Source organism: Pelophylax lessonae, assembly GCF_965119305.1.
Source record: "Pelophylax lessonae genome assembly, chromosome: 3".
NCBI lineage: Eukaryota > Metazoa > Chordata > Amphibia > Anura > Ranidae > Pelophylax > Pelophylax lessonae.
The window spans coordinates 144,271,946-144,285,077 of NC_138770.1; the positions used below are offsets into that span (position 1 = coordinate 144,271,946).

Genomic DNA, 13,132 nt, shown 5'->3' on the forward strand with positions numbered 1-13,132 from the left:
CTGATAAGGCACTGATAGGTAGCACCAAAGGGCACTGATGAGACGGTACTGGTGGGCACTGATCAGGAGGCACTGATGAGCTGCACTGATAGGGGGCACTGATGGGCACTAATAGATGGCACTGAGGGGCACTAATAGGCAGCACTGAAGACCACTGAGAGGTGGCACTGATGGGCATTTCTTAGGTGGCACTGATAGGCAGCACTAATAGGTGACACTGATGGGCAGTGATTGGAAGCACTGATGGACACTGATAGGTGGCACTTGTGGGCATTGATAGGTGGCACTGGTGGGCACTGGTTAGCAGTACTGATGGGCACTGGTAGGCGGCACTGGTGGGCACTGGTTAGGAGCACTGGTGGGCACTGGTTAACAGTTCTGGCGGTCACTGTGTGGGAATGATGTCCCTTTTACAAAAGCCGGTAATCTGCCCTGTACTCCGATCTGTCAATTTAAGCCTGCGCTGTAGCCGTCTTTTGGCTATAGCGCAGGCACCAAGTGGTTAAACTCTCCAGTATCTTCCCAACTTTCGAAGTTAAATGAACAGGTCTGTAGTTAGTAGGCAAAACCATTGATCCCTTTTTAAATAGTTTTGTACTTGTCATTTGTGGTGTTTCTTAATTAACCACATGCTTGTTTTACAAAATACCAGCACCTGCTGTCCTGACAGACAACATTGCTGTGTACACCCCCGACAAGGCTCTGTTAGAATATTAGAGAAGTCTCAGTTACATCCAATCACTTTCGTGAGAAAGATAGGATTGTGCATTTTGGACCAATCATAAATCACTCATGATGGTGAATGGGAGTAACTGGTTTAAAGAACTGGAGTCCAGACACATGTGGAAGTCAGTCACAGAAAGGGGAATTATTAAGAAGTGTTTGCCTCCTGGGATTGGTAATATATTGATATATTGTGGCTGGTTGAAATACTGTATATTTGGTTTCTGCTGCATATTATGACATGCTGGTTCTTACTATACTAATGGAATTTATTGCATTTTGTTGGCTTTATCATGCAGAACACCAACAGCACAACACCAAAGAACAGATCCTTTGTTGGAAATACGTCTTGTGCTATCTACGGGGCTTCCTTTTCACCGTACAACCACCTTTGGGGCAAAGTTGAGACTCTTTTTGCAATTAGCACAATCTTTTACTTGGCTGTCTTCAGCCTTACAGTTTATTGCATTCTTCATTAATTGGGCTTGTAACTCCGACAGAATGAACAGCTTTAGTTGTGACTTTAGCTTTCTTGAGGAAGGATTCACTGCACGGGACACCCTGGAGCAGAAAATCAAAGAAGTTTCCTCCTCTGTAAGTATCTCAAGTAATGTTGCACAGAAGCTTAGTTGCAGATGTAATGGCTGTCTAATCTTAGAAAATCTCATAAATTTTCCCAGGATGAGAAGAATGCCTTTTATGTAGCTGATCTTGGTGACATTGTAAAGAAACATATCGAGTGGCTTAAAGCACTTCCACGTGTAACTCCATTTTATGCTGTTAAATGTAACGACGGCAAAGCCATTGTGAAGACAATAGCCGCTTTGGGGGCAGGATTTGATTGTGCTAGTAAGGTATGTATTAGAACAAAAACAAGAGAAATATCTATCTACAGTTTTCTTTTATGAATGCTATATGTATTCTAATGTTTCCATTTCTCCTCAGGCTGAAATTCAGCTTGTCCAGAGCATTGGTGTGAAACCGAAGAGAATAATTTATGCCAACCCATGTAAACAAATTTCAGAGATAAAATATGCAGCAAGATGTGGTATTGAGAAGATGACCTTTGATAGCGAGGGGGAACTAATGAAAGTGGCCAAGAATCACCCCAATGCAAAGTAAGAAACTAAATTATATAAATGCTTAAAAAACTTTCTGCACATACCTGTATGATATGATTCAAATAAATGGCAACTTAATCTATGCAAAACCTAAAGTTTTGTCTTTAGCATAGGAAAAGCATAGAACCCCTACCACTACTTATTGAATGTTTGGGGAAATTTCCCTTAAAGTATTAGGTTCACCCTTTCACAAGCAAATGAATGAAAATGTGAACTAAAACCTTACAGTCCCCCCCCCAGTCCCAGCTGCACTAACTTTGTGGGTGATTAGCTATCAGTGCCCACCTAGCCGGTGTAGCTGTTTGGAGATATGAACCCCCCCCCCTCTTCCTCCCCCTAGGGATTCCATGATGGCTCATAATGATTTAGATTAGCCAATGCCAGCAGGTCAATGCTTTGACCAAGTGGGGTCATTCTGGTCTGTCCCAGAAGCCCTACAGTAAGAAGGGGAAGAAGAGGGGGGATTTCAAATCCTCGGACTGCTACAAGTGTGTGCAGCAGGAACCAGGGGGACATGGAGGGTGGAACCTTTTTATTTTTTTTTGTGAAAAGGTGAAATTACACTTTAACTCCTGTCCTGTGTAGACCATCAGGAATCAAAAGGATATCTGAGGTAAATACCCACTAATGGGCCATACACACTATCAGATTATCTGAAGACTTTTGTCTGTAGACTTACCAAAACCATATAATATGAGGTCAAACCTAAACACTTTCAATTTGTATGCAATCTGGCAGGCCCTTGCACTACATAGAAAAGGTAAATCTGAAGGAAAAAGTCTTCAGATAATCTGATAGTGTGTATGGCCCTTTAGACAGTTGTTGTCAGCAGAACACACTTCTCTGCCCTGTTTAAAACTACAAACATGTTGGCTTTATTAATGACTTTAATAAAATGGCAGCAGTTTCTTTGGGGATGTTTAAACTTATTTGCCACTGGTCTAATCTACCTAGATCTGCTAGAGCTGTTATGTTGGCAAATGTTTTGCTTTCAGAAAAACTACTAAATGACTGAATAATTTATGTTGTACAAAAAACAATTTTACTTTTTTCAAATCAAAAGCATAAAAGTAGAATATCTAACAGTTTTTCTACAGCTATAATGGAAGAACCCAAGTTCTCTGCCTTTGTTTTTCAGACTTGTTCTACGTATAGCCACAGATGACTCCAAGGCTCTATGTCAGCTAAGTGTGAAGTTTGGTGCCACTCTTAAAACAAGCAGGTTGCTTCTTGAGCGTGCTAAAGAACTGAACATTGATATCATTGGAGTAAGGTATGGATATTTTATAAAGTGCCTCTTTATTTTACCCACACAGAGATAAAGCATTTTTTTTATAAACTGTGTTAAACTGATTGTAAAGTCTAATTTTTTTTTTCAATAAAAATAACAAACATGTTATACTTACCTCCTCTGCGCAGTGGTTTTGCACAGAGCGACCCAGATCCTCCTCTTCTTGGGTGCCTCTTCTGTGCTCCTGGTCCCTCCCTCCTGTTGAGTGCCCCCACAGCAAGCAGCTTGCTATGGGGGCGCCCCGAGCCACCGCTCCCTGTGTCTATTCAGACATGGAGCTGTGGCCCGGCCCTCCCCTCTCTTTCCTTATTGGCTGACTGGCGCTGCTGATGTGTCTCAGCCAGTCAGGAGGGAGAGTCTCTTATGGTCGAGACACCCATGGATTTTGCTGGAGAGAGATGGGGCTCCGGAAAATATTAGGGGGTGCTGGGGAGGTTGCTGCTCAGAAGTTTTTCATCTTAATGCAAAGAATGCATTAAGATAAAAAAACCTTCTGACTTTACAACTCCTTTAATATAAAATGGTAAGGTCAGAATAATACATGAGGATATTTTATGGAGAAGAAATAATCATATGTATTTGGCCATGATGTAATAGTTATAAGCTCTCTAGAGTGATGAGATAAAAGCAAAAAGTGACCAGCGCTATGGAGTGTGCGGTGAAACGTGAACGGCTATCAGGTGTAAGCGGCCAACAACCAAACCCCAAAGGGGTCAAGATATAGGTAAAGTGCAAGAAAAGGGTTGAAAACGGCGCTACCTTTGTGCAATAAATAATAAGGTGCAATCACTTGCAATCAACTGATAAATAAGGGGGTGTATCCCATAAAACCATAAAAGAGGTAAAATGAATATATACTGTGTATTGGGTAGATTCAAATAGAACCGATTAAATCTCCTAATGTGTGGTAGGTACAACCCAAAAAGTGCTGAAGTGCAATAAATAAATTTATGACAGACAAGTGTGTTTATTGTGATAAAAATATATAAATAAATCAATACAGTGCAGAAGTAAAATAAATCGTGTGTTGGACAATAATCCTGGCAATGTTACTATTGTGAATGTACCATGCCAATACAAAACATTTAGTGATGAGAGTGGTGAGTGAACCAGGGGAAAAATTCCTTAAGGTAAGGTGGCAGCTGCAGTCACCTGTGTAACCACTAGGTGTCGCGCTGTGTATACAACCTGCAGCATATAGAAGTCAGGCCGCTCCAGCAGACGTCCTCTGACGAAACGCGTAGGGCGGGTCTATTGCGTCATAGTGTCACTTCCGGTTTCGAGACTCCACCGCCGTGGAACGCGGAAGCTTCCCGGCGTTTGCTACTGATCCGAGGCAGCTCTCACAGTGAGTGGATGCTACGTTTTCTCTAACTGTTTTTGATCAATACTTCATGGGGCTCCCCTCTTTCTTTTTCCATATGGAAACACGCCAGCTGGTGCATTGTTGACCGTGGAGGGGACCCTCGGAGATACACATTGGCCTGACTTCTATATGCTGCAGGTTGTATACACAGCGCGACACCTAGTGGTTACACAGGTGACTGCAGCTGCCACCTTACCTTAAGCAATTTTTCCCCTGGTTCACTCACCACTCTCATCACTAAATGTTTTGTATTGGCATGGTACATTCACAATAGTAACAGTGCCAGGATTATTATCCAACACACGATTTATTTTACTTCTGCACTGTATTGATTTATTTATATATTTTTATCACAATAAACACACTTGTCTATGTCATAAATTTATTTATTGCACTTCAGCACTTTTTGGGTTGTACCTACCACACATTAGGAGATTTAATCGGTTCTATTTGAATCTACCCAATACACAGTATATATTAATTTTACCTCTTTTATGGTTTTATGGGATACACCCCCTTATTTATCAGTTGATTGCAAGTGATTGCACCTTATTATTTATTGCACAAAGGTAGCGCCGTTTTCAACCCTTTTCTTGCACTTTACCTATCTCTAGAGTGATGGTCCGTAATTATTTACACGTAGTCTGGATCAACACAATCTGTTTACTGAATAATTTTGAATATTTCCAATAAAATTAGGCAGTTTGGAGGTATCATTGTTTAAGATGTTGCTCAGATGGGCCTGGAGCATTATGAGTTCAAAGTCTTATGATATACCTTTTCTTTATTTAGCTTCCATGTTGGCAGTGGCTGCAGAGACCCGCAAACATTTGTGCAAGCTATATCTGATGCTCGCTGTGTCTTTGATATGGGAGCTGAACTTGGCTTCAACATGCATTTACTTGACATTGGTGGCGGCTTCCCTGGGTCCAGGAATTCCAGGCTGAACTTTGAGGAGGTAAACATGCACTTCATTGTGATTCTTAGCTAGGGACAAAATGTACCAATATTATTAATAATGGCAGCTAAAGGGCTAAGTACATTTTTAGAACTTAAAAACTTCTAATAGATTACAGGGTTTGCTAAAGTAATTAAAGTGTACATACATATGTTCCGTCTGCTTCTTTTGTTCCATATACAGTGCCTTGTAAAAAGTATTAATACCCCTTGAAATTTTCCACATTTTGTCATGTTACAACCAAAAAAGTAAATGGATTTTATTGGGATTTTATGTGATAGACCAACACAAAGTGGCACATACTTGTGAAGTGGAAGAAAAATGATAAATGGGTTTCAAAGGTTTTTACAAAAAAATATCTGAAAAGTGTGGCATGCATTTGTATTTAGCCCACTTTACTCTGATACTCCTAACTAAAATCTAGTTAAACCAATTGCCTTTAGAAGTCACCACTTGTGTGTAATTTAATTTCAGTATAAATACAGCTGTTCTGTGAATCCCTCAGAGGTTTGTTAGAGAACCTTAGTGAATAAACAGCATCATGAAAGCCAAGAAACACACCAGACAGGTCAGGGATAAAGTTGTGGAGAAGTTTAAAGCAGGGTTAGGTTATAAAAAAAATACCCCGAGCTTTGAACATCTCATGGAGCACTGTTCAATCCATCATCCGAAAATGGAAAGAGTATGGCACCACTGCAAACCTACCAAGAAGTGGCCGACCACCTAAACTGATAGGCCGGGCAAGGAAAGCATTAATCAGAGAAGCAGCATAGAGGCCCATGGTAACTCTGGAGCAGTGTTGGAGTAGTTACTCAAAAAATGTAACTAGTTACTAGTTACTTCTGTAAATTGTAATGAGATTACTTTACTAGTTACTGCATTTGAAAAGTAACTTCACTACTTATTACTTTACTTTCCTCTTTCTTAATTGACCGTGTAGAAGAAGATACATGACACTCTTTCTGCATAGAGTTTATTGTATAAACACAGGCTTTGGGAAACATGAGAACAAAACCCGAAAAAACAGAATAAAACATAAAGTGCAACAAAAAGTCATAAACTTCATCCCTCTCTATTCTTCTAAATAACGATTGTATCGCACGGCTTGGGTAACGCAGGAAAGCGCGTTCCTATAGCCTAGTAAAGTAGTGTAGTTGCCTCCTATAGCCTAGTAATGTAGTGTAGTTACCAATATTGGTATTGTAACTAGTTACATTACAGGCATACCCCGCTTTAAGTACACTCACTTTAAGTACACTCGCGAGTAAGGACACAGCTTGTTCAGCTTGGCATGACACTACTCCCGGTTTTTAACATTGGCGTCTATAGGAAATCTTGGTCAGCTTGACATGGCACTGCTCCCAAACCATAAGTGACAGGGATACCAATCTTAGGGAGCACCGAGAGGGGACCCAGGACTACAACATATCCTGTTTGTGGCTGGCCAGCTTGCCTAGGTAATCTACTATGTCATAGTCCTAGATCCCCTTAACATGCTCCCCAAGCTTGGTGTCCTTGTCACATGGTTTGGGAGCAATGCCATGTCAAGCTGATCAAGATTTCCTATGGAGCTAGTGTATTTACATGCATTGAGAAATGAAAAAAGGTATTGCTTCACTTTAAGTACATTTTCGTTTTACATACATGCTCTGGTCCCATTGTGTACTTAAAAGTGGGGTATGCCTGTACTTAGTTACCAAAAAAAGTAATGTAGTTACTGTAATCAGTTACTTTGTAACTAGTTACCCCCAACACTGCTCTGGAGCTGCAGAGATCCACAGCTCAGGTGGGAGAATCTGTCCAAAGGACAACTATTAGTTGCACACTCCACAAAGCTGGCCTTTATGGAAGAGTGGCAAGAAGAAAGTCATTAATGAAAGAAAGACATAAGAAGTCTCGTTTGCAGTTTCTGAGAAGCCATGTGGGGGACACAGCAAAGGCATGTGGAAGAAGTTGCTCTGGTCAGGTGAGACCAAATTTGAACATTTGGCCTAAAAGTAAAACGCTATGTGTCGTGGAAAACTAACACTGCAAATCACGCTGAACACACCATCCCTACCGTGAAACATGGTGGTGGCAGCATCATGTTGTGGGGATGAAGAAAACCTGTTAGAGTCTAAAAAGAAATTGGAGCAGAGGTTAACCTTCCAGCAGGACAATGACCCTAAAAATGCAGCTAAAGCTACAATGGAATGGTGTAGATCAAAGCATATTCATATGTTAGAATGGCCCAGTCAAAGTCCAGACCTAAATCCAATTGAGAATCTGTGGCAAGACTTGAAAATTGCTGTTCACAGATGCTCTGTATTCAATCTGACAGAGTTTGAGCTATTTTGCAAAGAAAAATGGGCAAAAATGTCACTCTCTAAAAACTGGTAGAGACATCCCCAAAAAGACTTGCAGCTGTAATTGCAGCAAAAGGTGGTTCTACAAAGTTTTGACCCGGGGGGAGGGGGGGGGGGCTGAATACAAATGCATGCCACACTTTTCAGATATTTACTTGTAAAACATTTTGGAAACCATTTATCATTTTCCTTCCACTTCACAATTATGTGCCATTTTGTGTTGGTCTATCACATAGAATCCCAATAAAATACATTTACATTTTTGGTTGTAACATGACAAAATTTGGAAAACTTCAAGGGGTATGAATACTTTTTCAAGGCACTGCAAATGTATTTGATTGGGATTTTATGTAAGAGACCAGCACAAAGTAGCACATAATTGTGAAGTGGAAGGGAAATGATAAATGGTTTTCATTTTTTTTTTTTACAAATAAATATGTGAAAAGTGTAGCATGCATTTGTATTCAGCCCCCCTGAGTCAATACTTTGTAGAACCACCTTATGTTGTAATTACAGCTGCAAGTATTTTTGGGCATGTCTTTAGCAGCTTTGCTCATCTAGAGAGTCAAATTTTTGCCCATTCAAAATAGCTCAAGCTCTGTCAGATTGGATGGAGAGCATCCGTGAACAGCAATTCTCAATCAGATTTAGGTCTGGACTGTAAATGGGCCATTCTAGCACATGAATATGCTTTGATCTAAACCATTCCCCTCTCCCTCTCCTCCTGCCTCTATTCCGCTGTAATTCATAACACAGTTACATGTATCCTCTCTGTTTTAGCAAGATATTACGTTTTTTTTTTCTTTTTTAAATTATAATGCTAAATACCTTCGTTCAGAGCACCGCTGTGCGGTCACGTGATCTCCCTCTGCTGGCTAGAATACATCAGATAGGATTCTCAGCCCCTCCCATTGCTGCGCTTAGATCAGGGCAGGAGAGCAGAGGGAGGTCAAGTGATTTAAGATTATACAGTAGTTTAAAAAAAACACACACACTGCACTTTTTATCTTGCTAAAACAGAGGATAAAAGTAATTGTGTTATGTGAGTTTACAACCTCTTTAAGGTAAAAAAGGTCACTTTTACCACTTGCCACTTTAACCACTTGCCGACCGCTCACGTTGACTGTACTGCGGCAAAGTGGCTCGTTATCGTCCAGCGATGTAGACCTACTTCGCTGGACTCCTTCCCTGCTCAGGGGTGCGCATGCCGCTGGAGGCTCGCTCCCGCTGTATTAAGACACAGTGGGAGTCGGGCCAGGGGAGGAGAGGCGGTAATCACTTTTGCGCAAACCAATAAAAATACGCTTATTGCAATTTTTTTACCAAACATATGTAGCAGAAAACAAATTGGCCTAAAATGTTAAAAAATTTTGATTTTTACATTTTTTTGGGGGGGGAATTTCATATAAAAAAATGTGAAAAATATTGTTATTTTTTCAAAATTGTCGCTCTTTTGTTGTTTATAGCGCAAAAAGTAAAAATTGCAAAGGTGATCAAATACCACCAAAAGAAAGCTCTATTTGTGGGGAAAAAAAGGACATAAATTTCATTTGGGTATAGAGTCGCACGACCGCGCAATTGTCTGTTAAATAACGCAGTGCCGAATCACAAAATATGGCCTGGTCAGGAATGGGGTAAAATCTTCTGGTCTTAAAGTGGTTAAAAATACGGTCATTGAGAATTTTTTTGTCAAAGACATGTAGCTAAATACATTTTGGCCTAAATATATGACAAAAATTGAATATATTGGATATTTTTTAACTGTCAAAATAGAAAGATATTGTTATTTTTTCAAAATTGATGCTCTTTTTTTATTAATATCGCAAAAAAATGAAAAGCGCAGAGGTGATCAAATACCACCAAAAGAAAGCTCTGTTTGTGGGAAAAAAAGGATGTCAATTTTGTTTGGGTACGGCGTTGCATGACCGCGCAATTGTCAGTTAAAGTCGCACAGTGCCAAGTTGCAAAAAGTGGCCTGGACATAAAGCAGGAAAATCCTCCGGTGGTAAAGTGGTTAAGCTACATCTTGCTTACATGTATATAAGCAATGCACATTTTCTTTAATTTTCTTTAGATTACATCAGTGATAAATCCAGCCTTGGATAAATATTTTCCTGCTGCCACGGGTGTGCAATTTATTGCAGAGCCTGGGAGATACTATGTGGCATCAGCATTCACACTGGCTGTCAATATTATTGCTAAGAAAGTCCTGCTGACTGAACAGACAAGCTCTGATGGTATGTAGTGAGCATGGATACAACTGGCTGATGTCATCCTGAGCAAGCTTTAAGTATTACTTGCTGTCTCCCACACCCTTGCTAACCGATTCATTTGTTTTTCTTCCTCAATGAAGATGATGCTTCCAGAAAAACACTCATGTACTATGTAAATGATGGCATCCATGGCTCCTTCAGCCTGTTCTCAAGGTCTAGGACGGAAATGGGCATAGTCAGAAAAAAGGTACGTTCAAAGAAGGACGACCGATTGCTCAAAAGGGAGATCTAGAAGTTTTATTCTACTGTGTTTGAATGTTTTTTTTCCCTGGTCCTTTATGTACAGAACCACCAAACAATCTCTTTAAAAGAAATCTGTCAGGCTATAAATATGGGGAGAGTTGGGGTCTGCGCTCACGCTATTGTCCTACCTCATGGTCTCCCATGTTATGTGTGTTTGTGGTCTTATTAGGTATGACCCATGCAGGGCCGGTGCAAGGATTTTTGCCGCCCTAGGCAAAATAAAAATCCCTTATGCTCTCCCACCCCCCCATCCCAAGTTGCTGAAGGGGTTAAAACCAGTGGCGGCTGGTGCTCCATCGGTGGGGGGGGGGCAGCAGACGGACCTGGCCTTAGACCCCCCCGTCACTCTAGAGTCCAATCCACACAATAAACCCCCCCCCCCCAGGTGCAAGTTCACTTACCTTCACTTATCCGGCGACGGATTCCCCCTCAGTCTCCTCCCTCCTCCTCCGCCAATAGGATGCCTTCTCCTTTGGCCAATTGGGAAACAGGTCTCCGGACCTGCTTCCTGATTGGCCGGGAGGAGAATCAGTGTGGCAATAGCAAATATTCATTTGCTATTGTCACACATCTGGGTGGGCTCGGGGCGCAGAGCCCACCCTTTTTTGAAGCCTATTAGAGCCTCTGGCTCTAATCACGTGCTTCAAGAAAAAAAAAACCTCATTGAAATCCATGCATCCTGCGTCCTGCATGTAGATTAGGGGGCCAGACGCATGGATGGGGGGGTGCCGCCCCTGCACCCCTAATGGACGGTTTTGCCGCCACTGGTTAAACCCCTTCAGTGACTTACGGTAAGTCACTTACCTAGGGTCAGGCTCCGCTGGCGCCCCCTGCTAAGTTGCGCCCTAGGCAGCTGCCTAGGCCGCCTTACTGGTAGCACCGGCCCTGGACCCATGACATAAGTTGAAGTCGAATTTAAATGTAAAACTAAACATGAGAGAGGAAAAAAGATTGGATAATCAGATTCGTGCATAAGCCCAGGGACCTTTCCCTTTTTTTCATTGCAGAAATCCAAACCAGATGAGAGACTCTACTCTAGCAGCATTTGGGGACCAACTTGTGATGGATTGGATCGCATTGTTGAACAATGTGACCTACCAGAGCTGCAGGTGGGGGACTGGATACTGTTTGAGAACATGGGTGCCTACACTGTGGTTGCAATTTCTACATTCAATGGATTTCAGCGACCAACTATTGATTATGTCATGTCAAGAGCACACTGGTAAGAAAAGTCATACTCTAAAGAGAATAATAGATGAAAGCTGACACCGGGAGTATAAATTTGAAAATGTCTTTTCTTTCCTCATAGGCAATTAATGCATACTATCCAAGAACATGGTATTGTTCCTGAGGTGCCGGAGCTGAATGATGTCCATGTTTCCTGTACCTCAAAGAATAGAATGGAACTGAATTCCATTGCTTGTGTTTTGTAGTTTTCATTGTCTAGTGTAGTTAATACTAGTAGTTATATTTATTAGCACTAAACCATCAACACTGCTCTAGGTCAGTTCACAACTATATACAATGGGTATAGAAAAGAATCACCCCTTTAAAATAATTACATTTTTTTGCTTTGCATTCTGAAACGAAGACATACACTGTTTTTGTTTTATCCAGCTGTAATTTCTAGTGCAACTTATAACATCCAAGTGAAAAGATAACACCCACATGTCAGAAAAAAATACAAAAACAGAATCACTGAGTTGGAAAAAGGATCACCCCCCCCCCCTCTTATTTTAGTGTTTTGTTGGACCACCTTTTGCTTTCATTACAGCCTTTAGTCTGTTGAGATATGTCTCTACTACCTTTTCACATCTAGACTTTGCAAAATTTGCCCACTCTTCTTTGCAGGACTGCTCAAGTTCAGTTAGATTTGATGGTGACCGTTTGTGGACTGCAGTCTTCAAGTCATTCCATGGATATTCGATGGGGTTTAAGTCTGGGCTCTGACTAAGCCATGCAAATACAGTACATTCACCCTCACATTCAACACAACTTGAAGATTCTAAGGGTCACATAGAAAAAGGTGTGATGATCAGATGAGACTAAAATTTAATTATTTGGCCTCAACACCAAACGATATGTCTGGAGGAAATCTAATACAGCTCACCATCCAAATAACACCATTCCTACAGTAAAACATGGAGGTGGTAATATCCTGTTATGGGGAATGGTAATATCCTGTTATGGGGGGCGTTTCTCTGCAGCAGGGACTGGAGCATGTATCAGGATTGAAGGAAAATGGATGGGGCAAAATACCATAAAATTCTTGAGGAAAATCTGCTGTCCTCTGCAAGAAAGTTGCCAATGAGAAGGAGGTTTACCTTCCAACATGTCAATGACTCAAAGCACACAGCAAACATGACCACACAGTGGTTGAAGGATAACAAGTGAATGTCCTTGCTTGGCTTAGTCAGAGTCCAGTCCAGACTTAAACCCCATTGAGAATCGTGGAATGACTTTAAGACTTGTCATCACAGAGGACAAGGGGGCACTCTTGAGAAAAAGAGAATTTCATCTCCAAATACGGAAGGGTTTTTTCACAGTAAGAGCTGTGAAAATGTGGAAAAGACTCCCTCAAGAGCTGGTTCTGGCCAGCTCAGAAGATTACTTTAAAAAAGGCCTGGATTATTTCCTAAATGTACATATATATAAATGGGTACTAACATTTCTAGGTAAAGTTGATCCAGGGAATATGCAATTGCCTCTTGGGGGATCAGGAAGGAATTTTTTCCCCGCTGTAACATATCATGCTTTGCTGGGGGTTTTCGCCTTCCTCTGGACCAACTGTGGGAATAGGATTGTGTATATG

The 13,132-nt window shown here is 41.2% G+C and overlaps 1 protein-coding gene across 1 annotated transcript; it reads left to right on the top strand.

Annotated features, from left to right (window-relative positions):
* The first annotated feature begins 845 nt into the window (after positions 1-845).
* LOC309549136 (ornithine decarboxylase 1-like) lies at positions 846-11,786 on the top strand. Its single transcript, XM_082249174.1, has 10 exons — positions 846-898; positions 1,023-1,317; positions 1,404-1,577; positions 1,669-1,841; positions 2,983-3,117; positions 5,294-5,459; positions 9,879-10,041; positions 10,158-10,264; positions 11,328-11,542; positions 11,630-11,786. Exons 2-10 carry the CDS (start codon positions 1,225-1,227, stop codon positions 11,751-11,753), a joined length of 1,350 nt encoding a protein of 449 aa, XP_082105300.1. The 5' UTR covers positions 846-898; positions 1,023-1,224; the 3' UTR covers positions 11,754-11,786.
* The last annotated feature ends 1,346 nt before the right edge of the window (positions 11,787-13,132 follow it).

What these genes read in the sequence shown, in the direction of transcription:
- LOC309549136 (XM_082249174.1), top strand. Translation starts at nt 1,225, where the DNA reads ATGAACAGCTTTAGTTGTGACTTTAGCTTTCTTGAGGAAGGATTCACT. An exon ending in AAGAATCACCCCAATGCAAA is followed by an intron (nt 1,842 to 2,982) that starts GTAAGAAACTAA and finishes TTTGTTTTTCAG; the next exon opens with ACTTGTTCTACGTATAGCCA. An exon ending in GTCATGTCAAGAGCACACTG is followed by an intron (nt 11,543 to 11,629) that starts GTAAGAAAAGTC and finishes CTTTCCTCATAG; the next exon opens with GCAATTAATGCATACTATCC.